The 26,193-nt window shown below is 38.2% G+C and overlaps 1 protein-coding gene across 1 annotated transcript in view; it reads right to left on the bottom strand.

Annotated features, from left to right (window-relative positions):
- The window catches only part of FBN2 (fibrillin 2), a 115,816-nt gene that overhangs the window by 82,656 nt on the left and 6,967 nt on the right, over positions 1–26,193 (bottom strand). The window contains 4 exon segments of the mRNA XM_041464261.1: positions 189–314; positions 5,261–5,386; positions 10,108–10,305; positions 25,587–25,682. Of these exon segments, the coding sequence (XP_041320195.1) occupies positions 189–314; positions 5,261–5,386; positions 10,108–10,305; positions 25,587–25,682 (546 nt within the window).

Here is a 26,193-nt window from a genome sequence, read left to right as displayed (position 1 = left end):
GTGAGATGGGATTTGAAGCACTGAGTAGGGATAAATTTTTGCTCCTTTAAAACCAAAGTGAGCTTAACTTTTGGGCTCATCAGATGCAGATTCAGAGAAACAAGTAAAATTAACAATTGCTATGTTTGCCTGGACACCAGAGTGAGGCCCTGGGGCAGGGGGAAGTGCCAGATGGCTGGAGCACCTACCAGGAGTGCAGGATCCATCCACAGATGTGACAAAACCCCATGGGCAGACGCAGAAATAACTCCCCACAGTGTTGGAGCAAACACCACCCTCACAAATCCCTGGGATGATGCTGCACTCGTCAATATCTACCCAAAAAGGAAAGGACATGGGATAATTAGCAGAGCACTCATATTGCACTAAAAAGAGGGAAAGAGCTTTTCTGAAATTAAGTTCTTATTCAACTCTGAATAAAACATTGCTGGTGCTTTCTTACTGAAAACAGTTTTGCTGGCCACCTGTTGGAGGTTTTCTTTGCACATGCACTGGTGTTTAACACTTCAAGGCACACAGTACACGAGAGCAGGCTGAGATTTCCTCCCCCTGAATGACTCAGTGCCACCTCTGAGAAGCACAGAACAGCTACAATGGAATGCCAAAATACACATCCTGCTTTCAGGCTGAAGGGAGAGGGATGGCACAGCAGCCAGCCAGGACATCTCTGGGCTTCCTGTGACCACACAAATACTGCTCGTGAGACCTGACTGCTTTCTGGCCCCTTAACATTCCAACTGTAAGAAAGAATTTTGGCCAAGCCCTTCAAATGCAAAAGAACCTTTTGATGCATTCAAATATTTCTGCTGACTGAAAGCAAAGGTCCCACCAGAACACCAGGGCAATTTTGTGTGTAAATATGTATAAAGTGAGACGTCACCACGCTGATAAATGAGTTGCTGTGTCTAACCAGGGGCTGCCAAATTCCAAACCAGTGGTCCAGCAGCGCAAAGCCCATTTGTAGCTGGCAAGTTAGAGGCAGATGAACAAGTTTTTCTCCACCTCTGCAAAGCTGCAGGATGCAGACCATCCTTCCCAACTGGCTACATCCAAGGGAGTTTAACATTGTCCAGGGCTGCTGTCCAAGAATGACAGGAAGGTGGGAAGGTAAAAAAGCACCTTCCTGAAACCTAGGCAGCGATCAGAGTGGCAGGAAGACTCCACAGTCTTCTGCATGTGGACAGAAAAAACAACTAATTATTTAACTTACTGGAGCAGTAATGAGTAATTGGATTTTTGTTTCACTGTTTTTTGAGCCAAATCTCAAAAATCTCAAGTCTCTCCTTCCCCTTCCCAGGTTCTTGCACATGCAGTTATTTCAAAATATCACTATTACCTCTGACTGGAAATTCTAAGACTTCATCTCAGGAAGGGCTATTTTTAGTGAGGCTGACTGAAAACTTTACTAGTTTTCTTCCCTTCCCCCCTCCAAAATACATAAATTAATGGTCTCAGGGAAAATGCTCTGAGTATAAGCAACAGGAAATGCTATATTAACAGAGAGGAAGACTGGAGGCATGAATGGTTCCAGTGCTGCACACAGATGGGACAACCAGTCTCAATGTGAGAAAGAATTTAAATGTGTGACAAAAATGTTGCAGATTTATTACCCAGGGAGTTTCTGCCTAAAAGGCCCAGCCTAGCTACCTGCAGTTCAGAATCTGTGACTTTTACTGCTAGGGAAAGCAGGGTTTTATAAATAACTGAGTTACAAGTACCAGAAATGGGGCTCTCAACTGCCAAACTCTAGGAAAGAGTTCCCTGAAAACAGTTTTAGTCTAGAAACAGTATCAGAAAGTAGTAATAATTGGTAGGACCAAGTCTGAATAGCATACAGTCTAATGAAACTGTACATTAAGCAGGAAAATCTGAAATAGAACTATTTTTTAAAGTGATTCTTTCCATTTTGGTGGCACTTTTGTATTTTTTTAAGGCCTTAATCTGTTTCATATAGTCTTAACCTTTTGGTATCAACAGTACATAGTAACATATCTTTTTGGAAAAGCAATAGAGGCATTCTACCTCTTTAGAACACCTTAAATTGTAGAGGGTGTCATAACTAACTACATCTATTTGTTATGTGAGAAGAGTAAGTAGAACACATTTATTAGAACCCTGGATTACAATAAGTAATACTCCACCCCTTTTGTAAAGCATCAATCATAACTGAAAGTTTCTCTACATTTAATTCATTTCTGAATAACCCAAAGATCTAAGTTCCATTAACTCTGGGAGATAACAACTTCCTGAAAATGAACAGCTAGAAAGTCAGTAAAAACTCAGTATATTGTACACCAAAACTTTTAGGCAAAAAAAAAAAAAAAAAAAGAAAAATAAAAGAAAAAAGTGAAGGGTTTGGGGTTTTATTTTGTTTAGCTAAGACACCACACTGGTTGACTGGGTATCTGGAATTTGGTACAATCCCTGTAATGGTCTTTCCCAAATTTTTTCAGCTATTATGGCTACAAAAAGCACAACATGGACATCCTTACTTATTCTAGCAAGTGCTGTTGTTTCCAGGAAGAGCAACAGGAGAAAAAAAAAAAACTAACCCACAAAATACCTCTGGATGCTCAGGGGCAGAGGGTATATAGGGGACATCAAATCCCTCCTTCTTAAGTAGGAGAATTGCTGTTATAGTAAAGAAGGTCTGAATAATTATGGCAAGATCCCAGCCTCCAAATACTGCAGCCTTGGCTATTACTGACTCCAACTTGGATTTTGTCCTCTGTAGCCAGTAAATAACAGTTGATCTGCTTTTCCATATCTAAAATACGGAAAGGAGTGAGCAGAATACTCCATACCACATCATTTCTACACAATGTTTGTGACAAAAAAAAAACCTCATTAAAATAATGCAGTTTCTACTAAATGATTTCTCTGTACACAGGTTCTGTTAACACACAGGACACCAGTTCCTTGCATCCTTCAGAATGACCCAACCCACATCCACAGATGCACAGATAAATATACATATAAATTATGTTACTTCATTCAAATCATCAGCCCTACTAACTGAAAGTGCAATTGCCTGAAGGACTGCCTATAGTATTTACCTATAAATTTAACCCTGAGAGATTTCAAACACTTAATTAAGCATACAAGTAAAGAAGCCAGAATAGAGCCATTGCTTATCTTTCACTCCCTGCTCCATCATTAGAGTAATGTAAGCATGGTATTATCCTGCTATAATTTTGGCGTTACCTCCTTGGCTGTGAAGCTCCACAATGTCTTTCTTCCTCAAAAAAGATGGTACAAACTGCGAGGAGAGGGCTGTTATTTGCCTAATTCCCTGTGGAATTAGGCAAATAACAGCCTAGGGAAGCTGTGGCCAGGGACTGGTTAGTATTTAACTTCTGCCCTGGACACAAGTGGCAGGGCTTAAAAGACAAAAAAGCCAGAACATATGACCTGCTCTGCAGCAGGCTGCCAACAACAGGAAATTAAGACCTGTTGATTAGTAAACCATGAATTAACAGCTAAATCAGACAGATCATCATCAGGCAAATGATGATGCACAGTCCCATAACCACAGCTTTTTAAGATGATCTATGTTAAAAATACATTCACCTTCTCCTGTGGATACTACCAAGGAGAATAACATTTTCAAAAACTAAAGCTTTAGATTGCTAAAAGAGAATGCAAAGAATGCTCTAAGTACTGTTTGCAGAAGAAAGGAAACATGTCTCTGAATACATCCTTCTGGCATCAAAAGAACCACAGTGAAGAGAATCAAAAAAACAAGTGCACTTCTAACAAAAAAGAATGGATTTATATACATGGATAGATAGACAAGAGCTGCCTCTGAGACACAGCCACAAACAGGTTAAGAGTCTGTGGGTAAAAATCAAGGACTAGACCAATAAAGGACCTCTTGTACTAATTTGTGTAGAAAGCCAATGCAAGGAACTTTTTCCCGCTCTCTCTCTCCTCTTTTCTTTCCTTTTTTTCCTTCTTTTTCTCTTTTTTTCCCTCCCTTTCTTCTCTTTTACCCTACCCTTTATTTCAAACCCAACCCCCGCCTGCTGATACCAGGAGGTCAGGGACAAACATTCCAATTTCCACGGCAAATGTGCAATTTTTAAAGTTTTCAGGAACCTTCTGACTTTTGTTGTTCCTTTTCAACCACAAGCATCTACATACCTGCCTGCTCCCTCCCCTTTCAGGTGCTGAGTAAAAATTAAAACTAGTCAACACAAAAAAAAACCAAACCACAGAAAACCAAAAGAATGTGGAGGGTAGGAGCAGAAAAAATACCTTTGGATTTAAAAAATTTTTTTACTTAGGCATTACTTGCAACAACACCAGAAGCAACACTTTCACTGAAAATTTTTCAACTGACTATATTACTTAATTTTTCTGTGAATGTTGTACTGTAGGCAACTGAAAAAAACTCTGAGGGGATGTCCAAAATTGGCAACAAACAATGTATTTGTTTGTAGCTGAACACTGAGCATAATGTAAATTGGTAATATAATTAAATTGCCAGCAAATAACAAGTCAAAGCCTTTAATAACTAAGTCCTCCTATCAGTACAGCTTAAATGTGAAAGCACTCACTGCTTAAGATGAAGTCTGAGAGTTCTGATTTCTTTCAAAGGTATGAAAAAGTCATGAAATCAGTGAAGTCTTCAGCAAACTCACAAAAACTCAGCAATTTTCTTTCACGTTATTTTACGTTATATGGAATTACTACTTTTAATTCCATCAACACATTTACTAGGTCTATGTTTATTAAACATAATTACTAGGTCTATGATTATTAAACTACATTTATTAAAGATGGTCTGCTTAATTTTTAATCTGAAAGAGGAGACCATTTCCTTGGTGTTTTTCACTTACCCAGACTCATCAAAACTGCCACATTTGCTTTCACTCTGTAGTCAGTAGGCCAAAAATATCTACCTGAACTAGAATATATCTTTTAGAAGACAAAGAAAATCCTAGTCACTCAGCAGAGCAGTAGTTATATGGTACTCTCATGCAGGGTTTTTATCAATAGTTCTAAATTTTCAAAGAAAATAAACACTGTCTTTACCCACAAAAGTCAGACAGAAAAAAATATCTAATGCAAAATAGGAACAGCCAAGTAGAAAAGATGGGATGCTGCAAAGTAGAAATAAAAAGCACAGTTCAGTGATGCTATGCCTGTCCAGATCAGACACCACAACTATAAAAGCAGTTAATAATGTCCACTACCAAAGTGCTCTAATGCTCTGCAAAAGTCTTTTTTAGTTATGTTCTACTACAGCATCACTTACCATCACATTTTTGAGTTGCCTCATTCTGTTTGTGGCCCACAGGACACTTGCACTCATATGAACCTACTGAATTAATGCAGTTTCCTCCTTGGCAGACCCCCGGGATAGCCTGGCACTCATCAACATCTGCAAACACAAAAAAAAGACCCAGACCTGATTGCCTGACACAAGATACATAAGTTACTTTCAGTAGCTTCCTGTTGCATTTCAGTAAGCTCTACTTCTACTTCAAATTTTGTTGGGTTTTTTGTTTTACTGTTTGTTTTTTTGTGGTTTTTTTGGTTTTTTTCCCCAGCTGTGATTTGGTTTCACATAAACCAACCCATGTTTCTGAACGTTTTTATACAAAGCTATGCAACAGGACATTTCTCCTGGTTGGCTCCCTCAGCAGCTCCACCATGAAGTTACCATCCAGGTGTTTCAGGAATCTGCTGGACCCATTTGTTCCAGCTGTGTGGTGCCCCCAGGTAACATCTGGCAAGAACATGAACTCTTTTTCAGGTGGATGATCAAAGCCCTTACAAGGCACTGAAATTCCACCCAAGTTTGTGGATTATAGCCCTTCTTCAGTTTTTATTCCTCCTGGTGCTCGTGCTATAGATAAACCTGTGGTATTTGCCTTCAGTCACCTGCTTTTCCATTTAAGCAAGTATAATTTCTCATAGCTCAGGAAGAAAGCAAGCACTTTTTGCAGATTTGAGGTGTTTTTTTTTTGGTAACCATTGGACTTGGGTTTAAGTACATTTGCTGAGAAATTTGCATTTAGCTCCTGAGCCCATGCTGATTTAGACAGCATACACCATGTCCAAAATGAAACAGACTGCAAATTGATTAATGACTTTATCAAAGGCACAGAATTTCTTCATTTTTAATTTGGTTTTTTTTTTTTTTTTTTTTTTTTCCCCCCTAAATAACCAGTGTGGCTGCCTGTTTACTTGGAAATCACACATTTAAGGAGTGAGATCACATTTTAAGGAGTGGGGGGCTGGACTGGGTGCTCTCCAGAGATTCCTTCCAACCCTAATTATTCTGTGAACCTTGACATGGCTTAGCAAAATCTAGAGAGAAGATGGCTGCAGCATTTTTTGGTACACAGCCCACCCCGTAGCTCCCTACTGCGTAAAACATGTGGTGTTTGTCTTCTGACCCTGCGGCCTCAAAATGCATTTATACACACAGTGTGCCTGTGCCTTTTGTCACTTATTAACACTTAATTTAAGTTTCCTGTGTCAGCAGATCAGTTGTTAAAAATCCATTGTGTGTCTGACAAAGTTTTAGAAGTTGAAGATGTCAAGGAATAGTGAATTAATGGCAGCAGGCAATGAACACCTCCCAGAAACAGGAAAATATCACTGGAGGCCTGAGGTGAAGTAAATTTTAATCTCTATCAATTCCATTAATTTAAGTTCTTTTAAGACAGCAAATAGATGCTGAGCTTTGCTGAAGCCTGAAGAGCCAATGCCAGTCATGCAATTCATCACATTTAAGTGTACTTACATGATATTTAATTGGTTAGAAAGTAAGCAGATTCAACTGTAATCCTAGCTTAAAAATATATACATGCTGAAAGACTGATGCTTTTTTAATTTTTTATCACCTTTTTCTGATAGCCCAAGTTTGTTTTAAAATATTATTGGTGTTCTGGGACTGAGAAAAGTCAGGAAGAACAAATGTATTTTATTCAAAGGGTGTATTTTATCAATTGCTTCCTAAATGCTGTTTTAGGATATAAGGATTTTTTTCTCAAAACACAAGCAAATTGAAATGAAGCTTTTTTTTTTAGTATCTTTGACAGTTAGGCTAAATGACACAGGAGTTTCAGCATTATTAATTATCCACTTACTCATACTTTTAAACCTCAACCACATTAACACAAGAAACTTTTTACCATAAACAGCAAATTTGATTAATAACTCTGCAGATACAGTTCTACATACAAAAGTTCAATATGTTACAGATTAAGTAGAATGTTTCCATGTGTTCACAGTCTAATATTTGGTAAGAGAAAAAAGATTTTGTGCTTTTGCAGAGTTTTCTCTGCAAAATGCCTGTGGGACTTGCACAGCTAACTTTAAACATGCACCTTCCCTTTCTGATCTGTGAGCTGTTTCTCAAAAGAACTCTGATAAACCAAAAAAGCTCAGGAAAAATAAATCCACTCAGATGTTAGACACAAATTGTGGAGAGCTTTTTATTTATTAGAGTAGTGACAGAAATGATCCAAATTAAAACAACCTCTTTAGTTCTACCTGGAATGTGTATGGGAGTTTCTTTGTAATTGATCTGGCATGTGGGAATAAAAGGTGAACTGGTCATGAATACAATGGAAAACTCTTGGTTCTTCCTCTGCTTCCTGGAAAGCAGAAATACTGCACACAACAGAAATAATACCATGCTATTTTTTCCCTTTTTTAGTAATTATTTTCAGAACAGCAGGACATGATCCTAGACAACACTGCCAATATTTTCAGTAACTCAGACACATTAATACCAAGCACCAGATTACAAAAAGAAATCAACACTCTTCATTATGAAGTTGAGCCTTCACCTGTCTTCTCTCTCTTGTCCAGTTCACCTCAGTGCCTTTAACATTTAGACACTGTGTTTCCCACTGCAGAACAGATTTTCTTGGATTTTATCTCCTGTCATGGATATATGCACATAACCATGTCAGCAACAGAGGCAAGATGAACCTTCCTCTTTTCAAAATCTACTCAGCTATGACCACTCTTCCCTCCTTAGAGCAAAAAATTAACTGTCTGCAGGGAAAAGGTGTAGGTGGGAAATGGGACTTCTGAGGAATGCAGGGAGGAACTCAGAGAACACCCAGCACAGGATTTCTGCCATTATGCTTCTCCCAAGGCCATGCAGCAGTGGCAATAAAGCTCATTCAAGCATAACACTGAAGTTCCTCCTCCCTGAATTCTTGGAATGAGGGATGAATGAACAGTTAAATTCCTTTTTAAGACATGACTGAATAGAAACTTCAAGGGAAAAAAAAAAAAAAACAAAAACAAGAAAAAAAGAAACACAACCAAACAATTTGAATTTTGTTTGGTTTTGCTTCTCTTGTATTTTTTTAAACTTGTTCATGGTAATAATGAAGCTTACAGTACTACTACAATGTAGTAGTAGTAGTAATCTACTCATAGAAGAACATTACCCAGAAAACATAATTAACCTCAAAAGGTTCTGTAGACCCATTAAGATTGAATCATGCAAATCCTTTGCAGAGTAGGAGCAACTTCCTACTTGGGAGTTACATCTTGTCAAATTTGCATCTCTAACATATACTGAAATCATGACTCATTTTCCAGCAGCAAAGCTTGCAAGTTCCACTGATTTTTGAGTTGTTCATACCAGCTCCCAAACCCAGCTATCTACTGAGGCAAGCACTCACTTCAAAAATACCAAACATGTGAAGTGTGAACTGAGTGAGCCTGGTCTCTCTGATACATGACAAACGTAGTTTTACTGAGTACCAAAGGGGTTTGTGTTCCTTGTATCAAAGTCTCTGCAAATCTGACGCCCTCAACAGAAAGAAAAGCACTGAAAAGCAGGACAGATCCCTGTGTTTGCTTGTGAAACCCTCAGAGAAAACATCTGGTTTCTTCTGAGCTGTCTACTGAGGATGGCAGAGCACCAGAACAGGCTGCCCAGGGAGGTCTGGAGGCATTTCAACCCCACATGGACACACTCCTGTGTCACCTGCTCTGGGTGACTGCCCTGGCAGGGGGCTGGACTGGATGATGTCCAGAGGTCCCTTCCAACCCCAGCCATTCTGAGAGTCTTGTGATCTTATTTCAACAGACTTTGCACCGTAATGTGGAGTTTGGAAAGGCACAAAGTGCCATGGTCAGCCCCTTCCTGCATCCAAGTGGGCTGGTAATTCACAACAGAGCAGACATGGTGCTACCAACCTGCTCACACCACAGAGCTCAGGTCAGCAGCAGTTACCAGAACTCAGTGCTCAAAAGGAAATGTCTCAACTGCTGGAAGGCAAAGATTCTGTGAAATAAAGAAATTCTGTCCATCCCTTCTCCCCAAAGAAAGGCCAAGCATTTCTCATCTATGCCTTGCCATCGCCTTGTAACATTGTGCACTAAGCCCAGCTGCCATAAATATGATCCAAGCTTCCTATTTAGCAATTATATGTCAAAAATGTAGCAAAAATTACAGCTGTTCAAACTTCCTTTGTTTACCCATCACACAAAGTAGACTACCACATTGTTTCTATGCTCCCCAGCAGAATTTAGACACGTGGTTAAACGGGTAACTTAAAACTATTTGCCTATTTGCCACAGGGAATATACTTCCAGAAAAAGACAACACAATTACTGTGAGCAGGGGTGCTAAAGAGCACCACTGATCTCTCACACAATTCAAATGAAGCCCCAGAAGCTATGCCAGGGCCAGGCTGGCAGAGCAGTTTCAAGGACCCTCTGTATGTGGCCAAGTCATACAATGGAGCCTGACTTGGAGATTGCAACATTGCACCCCTTCTGTGGTGCACTGTTTCTGTTCTTGACACTGTTATGAAAAGAGTGTCTAAAAACATATTAATCACTTCAAGACGAATGGCAAAACATAAATTGCTGCACGCAGGCCTAGTTCTGACACAGAAGGAAAAACAACATCAGGTATTTTTCCTTAGTATTGATTAATAATCACTTTTTCCAGGCACTTCAGCTTTGTTCTCTAGGCCCAGCAGCAAAAATCTGGAGGCAGCAAAGCACACCCGGATTTTATCCCGAAACACACACAAGGAAAACAGTGATCTTTCAAGATTTTCGGGGTGATTGTCAGAAGTGAGAGCTGTCACAGGGAGAATTCCAGTCAGAGCTCACCTTGGCAGGCCCCAGTGCGGATGTTTGGGATGAAGCCACGGCGGCAGGGCTGGGGCTGGGCAGGGCACATCTCACAGGGGTGGCCCCAGGCCCGTCCCACGGTGGCACAGCACAGGGACTTGGTGCACACAATCCCGGTCAGCTGGCCCTGGCACATCTGCTTGCTCACCTGGGTGAAACACGGGCCTGTCCTGTAATCTGGGGGGAAAAAAGGAAAGCTCGCTGTATCATACAAGGCACTGTACTTGTACCTGTGGAAGGAATTTTTTTTTTAATCCAGTAGATACCTATATTAAGAAAATTCCATGGCAATTTACTTCTGCTGAAGGTAATGACTTTGATGAGGTCATAATTCATTTTACTTCTTTCAAAAAGATACAACCAAATCAAAGGCAGCTGGACACAAAATTGCTCTTGAGCACTGACAGCGTATCCAGTAAAATCCACAGTAAGCAAAAGGATTTTACAAACAAACAAGCAAACAAATAAAAGAGAAGATGAGATTAAGCAAACAATGACTGGAAACTGGTTTTCTTGCTTCTAAGCTACTTCATGGTGATTTATAGGAGGGAGCTGCAGCCCACAGCAGCCACACATTTTTTCAATCCACACTGATCGAGATGCATGCCAGAGGGAGTCACAGAATCATCATTCCAGCTGGAATGCCTGTTGCAAAATTGTGCTACTTACAGAGGACTGATTGGCAAACCACCACTTCTTTTCAGAAGAAAACCACGAGACAACACAACCAATCCAAGCTGTATGCAGTACACTGAATATAGCACAGAAACTATATGAAAATATACTTCTGGTAGAATTCCTGTGGAAAGTTAGTTCATCAACACTAAACCTGTATAAAGAGATTTTTTTTTTTTTTAATGTTATGAGTCAATACCAACTGGGATCAATAATTTACTGAAATTCTCTAGGAATAAATAAGAAACAACTTGTTGCTCTAAGCCAGATTTCACATCCTTATGGAATTTCTTAAAAAGAGTGAGGGGTGAAAAAAAGAAGAAAATGCCAAGTTTTTACTCAGACTCAGTCACATGAAGGAAGGCACAACAGTGGGGTGATGGCTGCTGAAGCTGCTGTTCCATCTTGTTTTTTTTCCTACCAAAAGCAGGCTCCAACACCAATATGTGGATAACACACTGTCTTCACACACTCTCATTAGGGTGCAGCTGGTCTCACAACCAAGATGTAAAAGGGATAACCCTTGTTTTCTTTGACTTGATACTTTCACTCTGAAAAAATAAGAGCTTTTACATCTTTGGAAAGCAAAAAATGGTCTTCACAGTGAGGCGTTATACTAAGCTTCCTGGCGTTATATTAAGCTCTTAAAATGAAAGTTCAAACAGAAATAAATGTTCTGCTCCCTCTCTTTGGTAAGGGTCACTCAGGTACCAGTCTAGGAAAGACTTCTGCAGTTATTAATACACACTGGTAGTCAATTTCAGCTGGGCTTTTCACTTTAAATATAGTCAACCAAGTACACAAGTACAGAAATGCCTGATGATAAAAGAAGATTAAAAGATCTTACATACTCAGGCCTGTGAACTTTACTATTTCTTGATTATCAGTACAAAACAGTCCTCAAAGTTACACTCCGAGCTTCCCCTGTGACCATCAAGCCACAAAAATGGCACTTCTAATAAAATAAATACATGATAAAAAGAAAATCCTGTCCTTGCTCCACACAGAGTTCAGTTCTCCATGGCTGAATGCCCTCTACAGTAAAATCAAATAATGACTTACTACTCATCTTCAAATTCCCAAAACTGGCATCCAGCAGGTCTGAATTCCTTAGCAATCCCAGCTCACCTAGCAATTCCTATGCAGGAAATAAGTAGTGCTGCTGGCAGTACTGTATTTTTACAGCAGCAATTCTCCAAGACAATTTTTTGTAGGCTCAATCTTTGGATATCATGAAGGAATCGGAGTAAGAGTACAATTCAAACCACGTATTTCTCTGTTTAATGCTAGTGACCCACAGGAATACCCTGGCCAAAGATATTCTGCATTAAGAAGCTTGGAATTCTATCAGAGGAAATTAACCTTGAAACACAGATTAGAGTTGTGAATTGTATCTGACTTCCACTAGACACAAAATGATTGTGCAAACTCTGTCAAAACTAGCAAAGAAAAGCTCAGTTTAGAGACTGTGTTCAATAGAAAGATTAGAGAATATAACCAGACACCAAAGCATGTTTTTTCAAGAGAATATGAATGTGTCAGATTCAAGAAGGAGTGATACCAACACACCTATTGCTTACTGTATCCTATCAAACAGGAATACATGCTCTGGAAACCACCTATGCATAGGTGCCTAGCCATGCCTTAATGAACAGAAAATGCATTAATCTAACATTCAGATTCTGTAACCAAGCAATGTTTATCAGCATAAGCCTGCTGTATATCTATTCAGATATACACTTTATAATAATATTAGTATTTTCAAATATTACTGCAATTTAACATATTTTTTAAAAGTGCACCCATTAAAAAAAATCTTTACTTGTTCAGTTTATCCAGTATGAAGCCCAAAGGTAAAGAGACTGATTAGTGGCTGCTCTTCTGCACTATAAGGAAAATACAAGATTTTAAAATACAAAGTGAAGGCAAGCATGTTCGGGTTAATGGTAAAGTTCAGATGTTTACACAAAGATCTGTAGTCACACAGTAAATTTTACATGTGGGAAGCAAATGCAATAAAAATAGATGCTATTTTGAAGATACTTTGTAGCTTCATTTGAAGCTGTGGATTTGTTTCACACAGCCAGTCAGATTATATTACTATAATGGTTGATCAGACCTTAAAAATTCCCACTTATGAATCAGTCATCTTTTCCATATGGGTTTGCTTGTCTTATTCTTAGGTGGCTCTTCATTTGTTCCTTTGCCAGCACTGCTGATGGAATAATTTTGCCAGAAAGAACACATGTTGAACATAAGTTACAAATCATCTGTTACTCCAGAAAGAGTAACTGCTTTGCTGAAATTAGGTGATCTTCACCACATGTGTTATAGTTTTTAACTTCAGAAAATTATATTCAATATTCACAGTGACCTGAAAAAGACAACCTTTGTCAAAAACTCAAAATGTTAATATAATTAGGAATATTTTTTCCTGGCATCAAGAAAAAAATCACACCACGGACTTCAGTATTTAACTATGCTGCAACATTTCTATTTTGTCATAAAAGTGTCTATTTTGTATTCTCACATGGAACTATACAACTATTTCTGTTCTTGGATTTTTTTTTCCATTAATTCCTTTCCAAAATTTTAACTCTACCTGTAAGTAAAGACATCTAGTTCACAGGAGCCTGAGACAAGGAGTTGCAACATAGAGATTTCTAGTCTTGGTTCAGTATCCATCTATTTTATTTTTCTTCCTGTTCCTCTGGCCAAGTAAATTATTCAGATGAAAGTGTAAAAAACCTGCTGTAAACAGCTATGGAATAGTCTGTCTGCCATGTGTCCTCTGTGTCTAACACCCACTAGCTAAAAACCTGAAACACAGCGTTTAACATCCCAAATACAACCTACTGGCACTCAGGACAAAACATTAAAATATTTTGGTACACATGTAAGGATCCAGTTTCTAACTGAATTTTGTCACAACTCCCACCCTTAAAAATTTCACCTCTTCCCAGGCAATAAGAGAGAGAAAAAGCAAGGCATGAGGAAAAGTAAAAAGGTAACTACACACGTTGTAATGTTCACTGCAAGCTATCCAGAAGAGTATTTAAAAAATGAGTTTTCTTTTGTGGGAAAGCAGAGACTGAAATTTTAAATGAAAGCTCCCAATGCCAAAATACATTTCCTGAGAGAAATCCAACAGGGGTGCAGCACCAGCCTCCTGCACCAGCCTGTAGAAGGGAAAAGCATATTATCTCAAATACTGTATTTGATGTTTGTGAACACTAGAAAGATTTAGCAGGAAGGAACACTGAAGTATCTTCCATCATTCTTATTTAAAAAAAAAAAAAACCAAAAAAAAAAAACCAAACCTACAACCATAACTAAAGAAGGAAGCAGCGCATCAGGAGACAAGCCTTTTTAATAGAAGCTACTTAGAAGATTGCTATTTCTATCACTAAAAAAAATACTGAAAATATTAAGCATGTTCATCATGAATCACATCAAGAGTGAGAAAAGGAAGGTGTCTGAGACAGTCCTTCACAGCCCCTGTCAATTAATGAACAAGACCTAATACTTTTTTAATGTGTTTGACTTCCTTAAAAAGCAAATTTGCCTTTCATTGGACTTTTTACACAATCTCACTCCCCTAAAGGAAGATTTAGGAAATACTAAGGAATAGATGAGAAAATAAGTAAGTTCAACTTCCATCACCTCACCTGCAGACTCAACTTACAGCTAACAGATTATTATTATTATTGTTATTATTATTGTTATCTCAAAAATCCATTTCATACAGCAGCATTATTAAATTAATAATCTAATGTGTGGGACCTGAATGCTGGAAAGAAGTAAATGCTGCCAGCATTACCAGGAACTTAACTTTCTCCTAAAAGAAAAATCAGCACAGTGAGTGAAAGCCCAAGAGACTGCACTCTGTGTCAGGGAACTTCCAGGGTAGAGACATTAAGTCTGTCCTGGCAAAGACCTGAGGTTGAATTCACCTTGCTAGAAGTTACCCCAACAGGAAACAAGACAGAGAAACAGTTGTCTTTATTACAATTCTGATAGGTGGCAAATTTCCCCATAATTTCTGCTAACACTCAGAGGTCTCCAGACATCTGAAATTCTTTCTGGCTGCTTGCTGCAGAACCTGCTTGTTGATTACTGACGAGATCTTTCAGTGGAACTCTCTGAATTTTCCCCTCTGCAATGTGAAATCTTCATGTTTTGATAAATAAAAGTGTAGTCAAGCTTCATCTTCCCGCAAGGGGAAATTCCATGGTATTCCATGGATTCCTACCATGGGACCACCAGGACTGGAAAAGCAAGGCATGCCCAGTTCTCCTGCTTATTCTGGATAAATGACTTTGCCCAAACCTTCCAAAGAAAGGGAGATCAGGGCTTTTCTTGACAAACATTTCATGTGAGTATGAGTATGAAAGTGTTGGCAAAACTCCTAACTGTCCTTGGATTCAGAGCACAAATCTGAAATTTATGCATATGTAAATATTATTATTCTTACTCAACTCCAACATCTGCAGATCGTAAGTCACAGTAATGCAAAAAGCTATTTAAACATTTTAAAGTGTGTATGTTTATTAAATATTATCTAAAACTTGTTTTCCTTTAATGTTTTGATAAACTTTATATGGAAATCTGGGAGGTTTTTTTGTAGTAAATGCTTAGCCAGCATTTACTACATTTACTACAAATGCCAGCACAGAGTGCACAATAAGGGACATTTCAAACGTAACAAGAAGGCAGATGAATTGTACTTGACATAAATCAAAAGAATTTTTTTCAAAGGTGACATCCAAAAAGTCACGGTAAAAAAGACTGCTGGCTGGAAATGAACAGTGAGTCTCCTGGAATATGAAAGGGTGTTGGCAATGCTATTAATTTTCTTGGAAAAAATAATCTGTGGGCAGCACTTCTATTTAGAGTGAGGAATTCTTACAAACCTGAATAGTAAAATCAAAGCCTCCTTTTCTTTACTTTTTCTAAGAAACTTGTGTGTTAAGTACCTAATAGCATCATGTTTATTGTTAACGTAAATAATGATCACAAGAGTCTTTCAAACATTTAAAATTGCTGTTGACTAGAAGCTGGGACACACCCCCAGCAGGTTCTTTAGTCATTACCTGAAGTGTCCTACAGAGTTTATTCTCATATGTAATAGAGAAGAAGAGCAGCTTAGTGGAAAATGGTTTTGAACACTGATGTTAAACGCATCATGAAGGTTTGGATGTTTTTATACAGCTGACAGCTTTCATTTTCAGGTTGAAATTTTATTACTGTTCCAGTGGTCCCACATGACCTTTTCTGACCAGCTCCTGTGATGCAAAACTTCCCATCACACAAACTCCTGTGACTGACTGGGTAACCTAACAACACACACTTGACAGCTGTAAATGAAAGGAGGAGAAGCCACGGGTTCAATGCAGGAATCCGTGTGAGCTTAGTAGCTTTCAGCAAAATTCCAGGTTCCACCAGTATTTCTGTCACGTCCATTCTAAGCATATTCTCATTTTCCTCTGGCTGGAACAGCAGCAGCTGCTCTTTTCCAAAAGCAAGAACTCCATGGTTCACACAGATATTTTTATATAATTGGTATTATGATGGTTTTAAGCAGACGAAGTCTAAGTGTAGTAATAACTGCATATCTTAATACTCTTATGAACTAAAAAGCAATTTGTTCTTGCACTCCTCAGCACATGGTGAGGGGAAATGGCAAAGTAGCAGATAAACAATATTTCTGAAATAAAACGCAATTTTGTCTAATTGATCTGAACATTGAAGAAAATGCTCCTAAATACTTCAGGACACAAAACATTTTGAAAAGTACACACACACACACACAAAAAGCACAGAAATAAAGAAACAGGGAAATACTTCACTTTTGTCATTTATGGAATTCAGCACCTTCCAGAATTCGCGTATTTCCTTAAAAACTTCTTGGAACAAAACGTTTCCACGTGTAACTGAAGTATCATACACTGACTAGGAAATTTCAAGCACAGAATAAAAGCTGGGAGGGAAGTACTCCTGAATTTTGGCTCCAGCAAGATGTCCAGTTTTGGTTTGGTTGGAGCTCCTTGTAAATGTATCTATTTCCTTATGCTTGCTATTATATAGCCTGAGGTGGGACTAATGAAATCCCAACACCTAGCACACACAGTCTGACACACAATGGAATACTAATTATCAATCATTGCAGGAAGTTACAGCCTGAATCACCCCTGGGCAAGTAAGAGACAAAAAATGCAAAATAAATTTTTTTTTTGTTTTTTGCAAGATGCAGCAGTTCATACCAACTACCCTAATATGATGATTGTTTATCTTTGCTTTACAGTATCTAAAGCATGAAGGAACTCCTTCATGCTACCTGCTGCTCCTTCCCTCTCATGTTTCTTCTTCCTTACTCATCAAAACTTGGGATACTGGAAAGCCAGGTAGATGCACATTAAACTCTTGATTAATTCTTTAATGTCCCAGGAACCAAAAAGCCAATACCTTACTCTGTGCGTGCAAAAATATGCTACCTTCCTTGACCATAAGATGGAAATTTGAATTACACTGTCCACAGGCTTTTGGTTCTCTGCTCCATGAAGTCAATGCTACTCAGTTCAACTTCAAAGGAACAGAACCCCAGAATCAGTGAAGAGGAAGACTGAAATTTTAGGACAGGATACCCTTTTAAGAGTATTGCTGAAGAAGGGCACACTCCACCCTCCCACTCTGGAGTTCAGTGTCATTCCCAACAGCAAAAGCCAAGGCTTTCAAAATGCACCCACATTCACAAAATGAGGAGGGAAAATATTTCATAACAAACCCCTGTGTAAATTAGAAAGGCATGGAAAAAGGCACAAGGCATTCTCAGCAGACCAGAAACCCTAATAAAACCACAGACACTGGAGCCGAAAACAATCTCCTTAATTATTAACCTAAGTAGGAAAAAGAACTGTTTCACACATTACCCTTAGAAAAAAAATTAAATATATATGTCTATTTAAATGGCAAGAAACATTTTCTCAGATGACTGTCTAGACTGCTGTGATAATTTGAGTGCATAGTAAGCAAAAAAACCCAGCCTGCTTCTATTTACTAGAGTTCTGTCTGTGCAGAGGCAGAAACACAGTTTCTATTCTTCAGATCTTTTGGGTGTGTTCACCAAAACCAAAGGGCTTTAGAAATTTAGCTCTTGGGCTTATACAAGATTTTCAGGGACACCTTACAAAGCTGAGTATCTTTTCACAACCAAAATATAGGAAAGAAGATAATTTATATATCCTCTCAATACAGAAATAATTTAATCCTGTTTCTCATACAGCAAGTTATTAGTCTGAGGTGGAATAAACCAGTTTACATTTGGCACTCCATGATTTTGTAAACGTGGATGCAATGTGCTCTTGACTGGCTTCAGTAAATTACTCCTGAAAAGACCTGGATTACTCTTTTCCATACATATTTTATTACAGCAACTACAGCTTTTAAGATACTGCATAATTAATGCTTATGCAGACAGATATGGTTGAAAATTTAAAGCAGATCCAATTTACAGAATTTTAAGCCTTAACATTGAATTCACTGTAAGGGAGCTCGAAGCATAACAGACATAATGAAAAATATCAGGGTGTACAAAGAACACAGGAGGAGAAAACACAGAAAAGAAAATTCCTTCCAAATATCTGGCATCTATCTAACCTCCAACCAAAGCCACACACAGTTTTGGGTTCTCCACACTCATCCTCCTGGCTCAACACTGAGACAGTTTTATCAAACTCCTTTCTTAGTAATCAAAACAAGCCTAAGGTGAATGACAATACCCTTTGAGAGAAAAGCAAGCAAAAAAAACAAAACAAAACAAAAACCTTCCCATTTCTCATTTTTCAAAATCATTGTTTCACAAAAACAACTGTGCAGGTGTTATTGAATAATATGTACTTTCCCTCTCCTATTTCTTGCTCCACCACTGCAATATTATTCAAAGAAATATCCAAAACTCTTCTTCCACTCTCAGATCTAATATGGAACTTTTGTAAACACAGAACATATAACCAAGGTAAAAAAACCTATTTCAGACATTCATAACCATTACAAAAATCAACTTCCAAGGTTCCTGAGTTTCCCAGATAATCTCTCAAGCCTCCTCTACACAATACCTGTAAACTTAAGAGGAAACTCATCTAACTTATTCTAACACATTTTACAGTCAAAAAAAGTGAAAATGTTTATTATTTCTTCCTCTTTCCAGTACTCCCAAATTAAGTTCTTCAGCTTATTTCTGCTTTTTCCAATTTTGCCTAGAACACCTATATAAGCAATATATAACACTAGTACTTGCTGAATTTGATGCAAAGTTTTCCTATTTACATGAGTATTTCAGATATTTCTGCATTTTCTTTGTTAAAGACACTTTCTGTGGGCAAGTGTCTCAGCTTCTTCTGATCTCTAACTTCATAGATATCCTTCTAAGAACAGATCAAGATTTTTTTTTCCTGGATATCTTACAAATTAATTAGCTCAATAAAGTTAATAATTTTTTTTAGTTTTCAGAAGAAATCTTTTCTTTTGAAACTCTAACAAAGCCATCATGGCCTTGCTCAGCTCCTGTATTTTCTCTCTCCCGAAGTAATTAAAAAAAAGAAGGTGACATTTTAGTACATCTGACCAAGAGCAAAATTTTAACTGAGGAAGGGAAAAGACAAGACCAGACAGAATTTTTCAAAAGCATCATCTTCCCTCTCCTCTGCAACATGTTTCTCACTCATGATTTTGCTTCACTGCTCTGTATTATCAGACCCTTGTTTCATTTTTCAGTGAACAATCCTTTGATAAAGAGCCTAAGCTAGTCTAAGTCCTACCTAACACATAAAAACCACAGTATTGATGCTCTCCTAGACTTGTTCCTCTTGTAAAGAGGAAAAAAAAACTACTTTTCAAGCGCAGATTTTAGAAAACAGATACATGAAGAAAAAAAATATATATACTGGCTGTAAGTATAAGGTGTAGCAGTTCTGGTAGTTCTTTCTTTCTTTTCAAAGTTTAGGGCAGCACAGCTACAGAGCTTCCCTTTTAAATGATTTAAACCAATGAAACTTTCCCTGTGCCTGAGCTGCTGCACTCTGGTGAAAACTCTCAAGCCCTTGGAAGAGTTCATTCAAATCCGTATTTTCATTTTAGTTTGGTAGACCTACTTTAAAGGCATAAAACCTCTGCTTTTAATTCTAATACAAAGTGCAACAACCCCACTTCCATCACACTTTGGCACTTGCCTGTCCTGTGCTTGAACAAACTGAGAAGTTTTGAAGACTTCAAGTGCTTCAAAAGCAGCAAAATGGCTGCATTTAGGGGTTTTTAACCTTTTTCTTTTGCTGCTGCCAAACAAAGAGTCACTCAAATATTGGGATTTAATTAAAAACGAAAGGAAGGGAGTAAGGGAGCGACACTGACTGGAATCACTACTGCAATCAGCATGATCAGCATTACCCATTTTCAAAACTGCGAAATGTTGTATCTTCTGCAGACCCAGAAGGGAGAAATTTTCCAATGCTAGCTGACAACAAGCGAACACACACTCTGTGCAGCTTCTTCTGGGTACTTGCCTTGGAAAACCCTGTTTTTGGAGATAATGATGGACAACAAACGCAGGGAATGCAGTGCCAGAGCTCTGTAACACCACTAGGTATTGACATCTGAGAGCAGGGAAGCAGCTTTTTCAATCTGCCCTGCTGTAATCCCTCAGGGGATGATGTGGGCCAGTATCTACAGGCCAGAACCTGCAGCAGAAAAAGAAGCTTGCCGAGCAGGGACTGCCCTTAAATGTGTGTGTTATTAACACCTGACAGCACGTCTAGCCTCAAAAAAAACCTCCAAAATATCTAACAGGTTCTTCCAACACAGACATATTTTATTGTATGTCTTGACTCAGGTAACTTGTCAGATGAAGCTTTGCCTCCTACTGCTGCAGGTATTTGCAATTCTTATCTCTACTATTTCCAACAGGAACAGAAGCGTGCTTCTTTTTTTTTAGTCTAAACTGAAGCTTCTTTCCGTATAAAAAACATGACTGCAGCATTTTGCTTGCAATCAATCAGCCTTCAGCTAAGCATTGAAAAAGCTGACAGAAATGCTTTCTAAAAAAAAAGTTAAAAGAGATAAAAGTAGACAAGAACGATGAAAGTTGCAAATCTTAGGAAGATTCACATTCCATAGTTTTAAACTACTGCTGACTTATTTTTAGCTAATTTTATGAACCGTAACTTAATTTATTTTAGTTAAATTAGGCTTCAAGTTGATGATTTAACACTTATATTTCCCTCAGTGACCAGGAACATCCCCTGTGAACTGAGCCATGTAGTTTTTAGCATGCTACAGGAAACTAATTACTGATTCCTTCACTCAACAGGCCTTGCACAACTTCTTTATGAACCTGCAAAAAAAAATAACCCAAGACCACATGCTCCACTTCCCAAAGGCTGAAAATTGGACTGAAGATGAATTAAACTGATGTTTAGCAGGTCAGTCTTTCATTTACTGTACACTGAAAGAAAAGAAGCAGGAAAACTATAAAAAACCTCGACTTGGCTCAGGATGATAGCAGCCATTAATAAAGGGGAAAAAACCCAAAACCCCACAGCAAAATTAAAAAGCTATCTTCCCAAGACTCCCACAAAAAGAGAAGAGCATGCTGATCAAAAATCATTTTTGCTGTTAAAGACTTCATGGTACTGCTAGCATCAACAGACAGGAAAAGCTGTGTGAAGTTAAGTGGTCTTCTAAAATACTTGTCAGAAGTTGTTTCTTAAGGAATTACATTTTCTGTTGCTTCATTTAGACCTGATCACTGTCACTTAAGCACACACAAGCATCTTCAGCAACACTACAGACTAAATATATATTGTATTCTTTACAATTAAAATTGTATTTGAGAAGTATTGACTCCTATACAAATCTGGGTCAGTTTACTATGCTAGCTTAATTTTAAACACGTGTATTATCCCCAAACATCTCTATAACCCCTGTGCCCATCAGTTGCTTCAGTGTGTGTCCACTTCAGTTCCGTATTATTCCTTATTCTTTTGCCTCAGTTACTACACACTAACAACACTTTAACTGAGGATGCTTTTTGCTTTGTCCTGCTTGTTTCTCTGTGCTGTTGATAAGCTTTTCCATCCACTGCCCAGCTTGAAGAAAAGCTTTTTATCTCAAGTTATAGTCATAGAATTTTAGTTTCCCAGAATGGTTTGGGTCAGAAAGGGCCTTAAAGATCACTTTGTTCCACCCCAGCCATGGCAGGGACACCTCCCACTGTCCCAGGCTGCTCCAGCCCCAGTGTCCAGCCTGGCCTTGGGCACTGCCAGGGATCCAGGGGCAGCCCCAGCTGCTCTGGGCACCCTGTGCCAGGGCCTGCCCACCCTGCCAGGGAACAATTCCCAATTCCCAAGATCCCATCTAACCCAGCCCTCTGGCAGTTTAAAGCCATCATCCTTGTCCTAACCCTACCCACCCTTGTAAAAAAACCCTCTCCAGCTCTGTTTTAGGCCCCCTTTAGCTACTGGAAAGTTTCTATTCAAATACTGTACTTCCTTGTTTTGTCCCATTTCTTACCTGTCAAAGCTTGGTAACTTTACCTGAAATTCTCTTCCCTCCTCAAAAGGATGCTTTTCCCAAGCTACACATTCCTACTCATTCTAAACCCTTTTACTTCCAATTATGAGCCAATTAACAGAGTAAATGAGAACTTCCTCCCTCTATATGGGATGAAAGCAAAGTTACATCAGTGACAAGATTTGCCTTTCTCACTACTTCTTCCCCTTATCCCATGATAAACAAGGAAGAAAACATCCTTGCTTTTCCACAGCTTCATATCTCTGAAGATTATCAGTTTTAAAAAATGCACAGACCATGAGCAGTGACACAACTATCATTTACACTGTTGAGAAGCCAGAGGAATTGGTCACGCTAGGAAAAAAATTTTCCTTATATGTACAACTGAGAATGAGGCCTCTTATTCTGTTTCTCTTTCTTTTTTCCATTATTTTCACTGGGAAAACACAACTACAGAAATTTTAACTTTTTTTTTTCCTCCTTTAAGACACCACACAAAAAACTTGGATCTTGTGTGCTTGCAAACCAAAGACCAGCAGCTGACCAAAGACCAGATTTGACAGGAAACCTAAGAGGTCAGTGTACATATCACAAAAAGCAGGAGCTCCCAAACAGGTTTTTGTCTCTTTTTAACCCAGAAGAAAGCCTCAAGTTAAATACTCTGATCATGCCAGTCATCAGTTACTGCTCAGCCTCCTGTCTCCAGCCCGGAAATTAGTCTGCTCAGAGCCCAGATAGCTGAAAAACCAACCACATTTTATCTACAGCTTAGGCTGGGAGGCCAAGCTGAAGGAAACACACACATGTTCTATATTAGGAAGAACATACCTTATTTTAAAGAACTTAATTTACAGAACCATAAAAAGCGTGCATTTAAAACACAATGATGTAAATAAAAATTACAAAACAACATCTCTTATAACTTTGAGGTGATTTGCAAGGGAAATTCACATATCCTTAAACTATAAAATTTTACTCAAAGAGTTATGAACTGCTGCTAAATTCAGTTTAAAATTAAACCACTGAGACACTTCTTGCTGTAAAATATTACAGGCAACTATGGCAACCCACAGATGAAGAAATCACTGCATTCTGCTATTTATTGAAAAGCATAAATTATTGCATTAAAAGCATAAATTACAAATTACTGCTGAACTAAACAGGCATTTAAGGCATCTTTTACAGTAGTTTCACATACTCCATCTCATGTAAAGCACAAACAAAATGAGAACTTAGATACTTTTTATAGTTATTATCAAGCTATACTATAGGAGTCACCTTTCTTTAACTGAATAATAGTAAAATAAATTACTAACTTCTTTATTTGAATATGAGGTCTATGCAACACCAAAATTAGGAAAAATTTTACTTAGCCCTGTCAAAGCTGCAAAAGCGTGCTAGATGAGATACATTAGATAGTTATATATGCAATTATATATGCTATATTTTATTGACAGTGACAGAAGGAAATTTGGCTTACTATCTCCAATTTCAAGAAATAAAATGCAAACCTTTAATTGAAATAACCCAATTTTTAAATACCCACGTAAGGCAGATGAACTCTTGCAGAACAAGAGCGCTCTACACAAAATTGAAAACCTAGGACTTTCAAGGAGAGCTGGGGAAAAAGGATGCCAAAACACTGATGTTTAAATTTCCGTAAAGGGCTTGAATTCTGCAGCTAAAGATTTCACAATGAATGGCAAGAAAGCAAACCTGAACTCTTTTAACATCACAAAAGTTAGGCTGCAACACACAAGTGTAGTAGAATCTTTCAAACTTTGAAGGTCGAACAATTTAAAAGTATAAATATCATTACTAGAAACTCTGAGCCATCATCACAGCTGGAGTCTGTCCTATACATCAATGTGATTCCACAGCCCTGAATACAGAGTACAGAAGCAAATCTTAACTGGGAATGATTTCTTTTATCTAGGATAAAAAGCAAGCCTATCAAGTTGTCTGGCAATAAATAAAAAGCATTTCTGATGCAATCAACTAAATTAAAAAAAAAAAATTGAATATTGCAATTATATTATGCCATAGTTCAGCCAGAAGTATAATCCACCTTAGACACATAGCCCAGAGTGCAGAATTTGCAATGGTAAGATCCATCAGAAGTAAGGCTCAAACTACAGATTACCCTAACCTTGTGCAATCCCTTGGAAATCCATTCCAAACAGAAAGACCTGGTAGTCTCTTAATTTTAGACAGGTATACATTGTGCACAGACATATCTCTGAATGGCTATGAAACAGTTTTAAGTATTAACAAATATTTAACAAAATACTACTTCCTATTTCTCCACTAACCAAACTATGTAAGATTTGAGCCCTTGTGCCTACTTCAGAAGAAGCAACTACAGGAAACGAGATAAATAGAAAACTGCAAATCAGGTTTTAAGAATGAAAGCAACAACACGCAAGCTAGAGACAAACAAACTGATCCTTTACATTCCTCTTACTCTTGTGGTACCTAATGGGTATACAAACCAGCCTGGAAGACCAAATAGAAACTCCTGCTTTTTCAGTGTTTGGGCTTCTAGTTCCTTTACCTCCATGGAAATTATTTCCATTTCACAGTTAAAAAATACTAAAAAAATTTAAAAACATAAAATGGTGCAAGATATTTATCCAAATTTATGCTCATAGCTCTGAGCATTTCACAGCTGAATTTTAAAAAGGGAATTCCACAGGACTCCCTTCAGAAGCCATCTCTGAGATGCATTCTGGAATAAGACTGGGTTTAGGAACTGATCCCTGTATTATGGTAATTGGTTATATTTTTCAGTCCTTCTCTGACCTCCTTCCAACCAACCAGAGCAAATTACCTCCCAAGTTCTTCTTATGACAGAGGTGTTATACAGAAAAAAAAAAAAATCCTTCAATTATCTAGACTTACACAATACTAACACCACCAGCAATTCTGCTGCATTGTTATTTCCTGTAGCAAAGAGCAAAAGACATCTAATCTTTTAACTATTACGTGAACAAACTATGCAGCCTAAATGAGCTTAATTTCCTCCATTTAAGCTTTGTGCGTGTCAATTTTTAATGTGTCTGCCAAACTAAAAAAAAAAAAAAAAGACACTTTCTAAAATGACAAATAATAAGTGGCTTACTGAAAGTTTACTGGCTGAAAATATACGGTGTAAAACATGTACACACAGCATTTTTTTGTATACAACTACTCAACAGTTTCCTTCCTTGAATTTCTTTTACCTCTTTGGCACTGAGGGCCAGTGAAGCCGTAGACACAAGCGCAGCGATTGGGTCCAACACACCTTCCTCCATTCTGACAGCCACTCTCACAGACAGCTTCAGTTAGCAAAACAAACAGGCAGAAAGGTTAATAATGTCATTTATAGATTAACACATGCGTCATTTTCAAAATGCTCATTTTTCTCCCACTGCTCCAAGTCTTTCTAGGCCTGAGGATGGAGCTGATCTCCCTCCTGCCACCTCCACCAGCAATGACTGTGCAAACCAAATTCCATCAGCACCTGCTGACTTTAACTGCAAACAGCTGCTCAGCACAGATTAACAACACGTGTTCAACTTCAGCGTGTTTTAATCAGCTGTGCAGCTCTAGTCACTCAGAAGAATTATAAAAGAACTTACTATCCCTCACTGAAGTTACCTCTCTGTCAAACCTCAACTATTTTTTGGGCATAGTAAGTTGTGCTGCTCAGTCACAACAGCAACAAACCTTTTGAGAAGAGAAAGGAGTCCAAGAGAGAGATAAACATCTCTTAAAGCTGATGCTGCTGGAAAGAGGAGTGACGTTTAGAAGCAAAGGTAAAGAATTTCCTGCGTAACTCATTTTTTA

This window comes from Pyrgilauda ruficollis, unplaced genomic scaffold, assembly GCF_017590135.1.
Source record: "Pyrgilauda ruficollis isolate IOZ18807 unplaced genomic scaffold, ASM1759013v1 scaffold177, whole genome shotgun sequence".
NCBI lineage: Eukaryota > Metazoa > Chordata > Aves > Passeriformes > Passeridae > Pyrgilauda > Pyrgilauda ruficollis.
The sequence above is the reverse complement of the archived record's forward strand: the minus strand, read 5'-3'. Positions and strand labels throughout refer to the sequence as shown.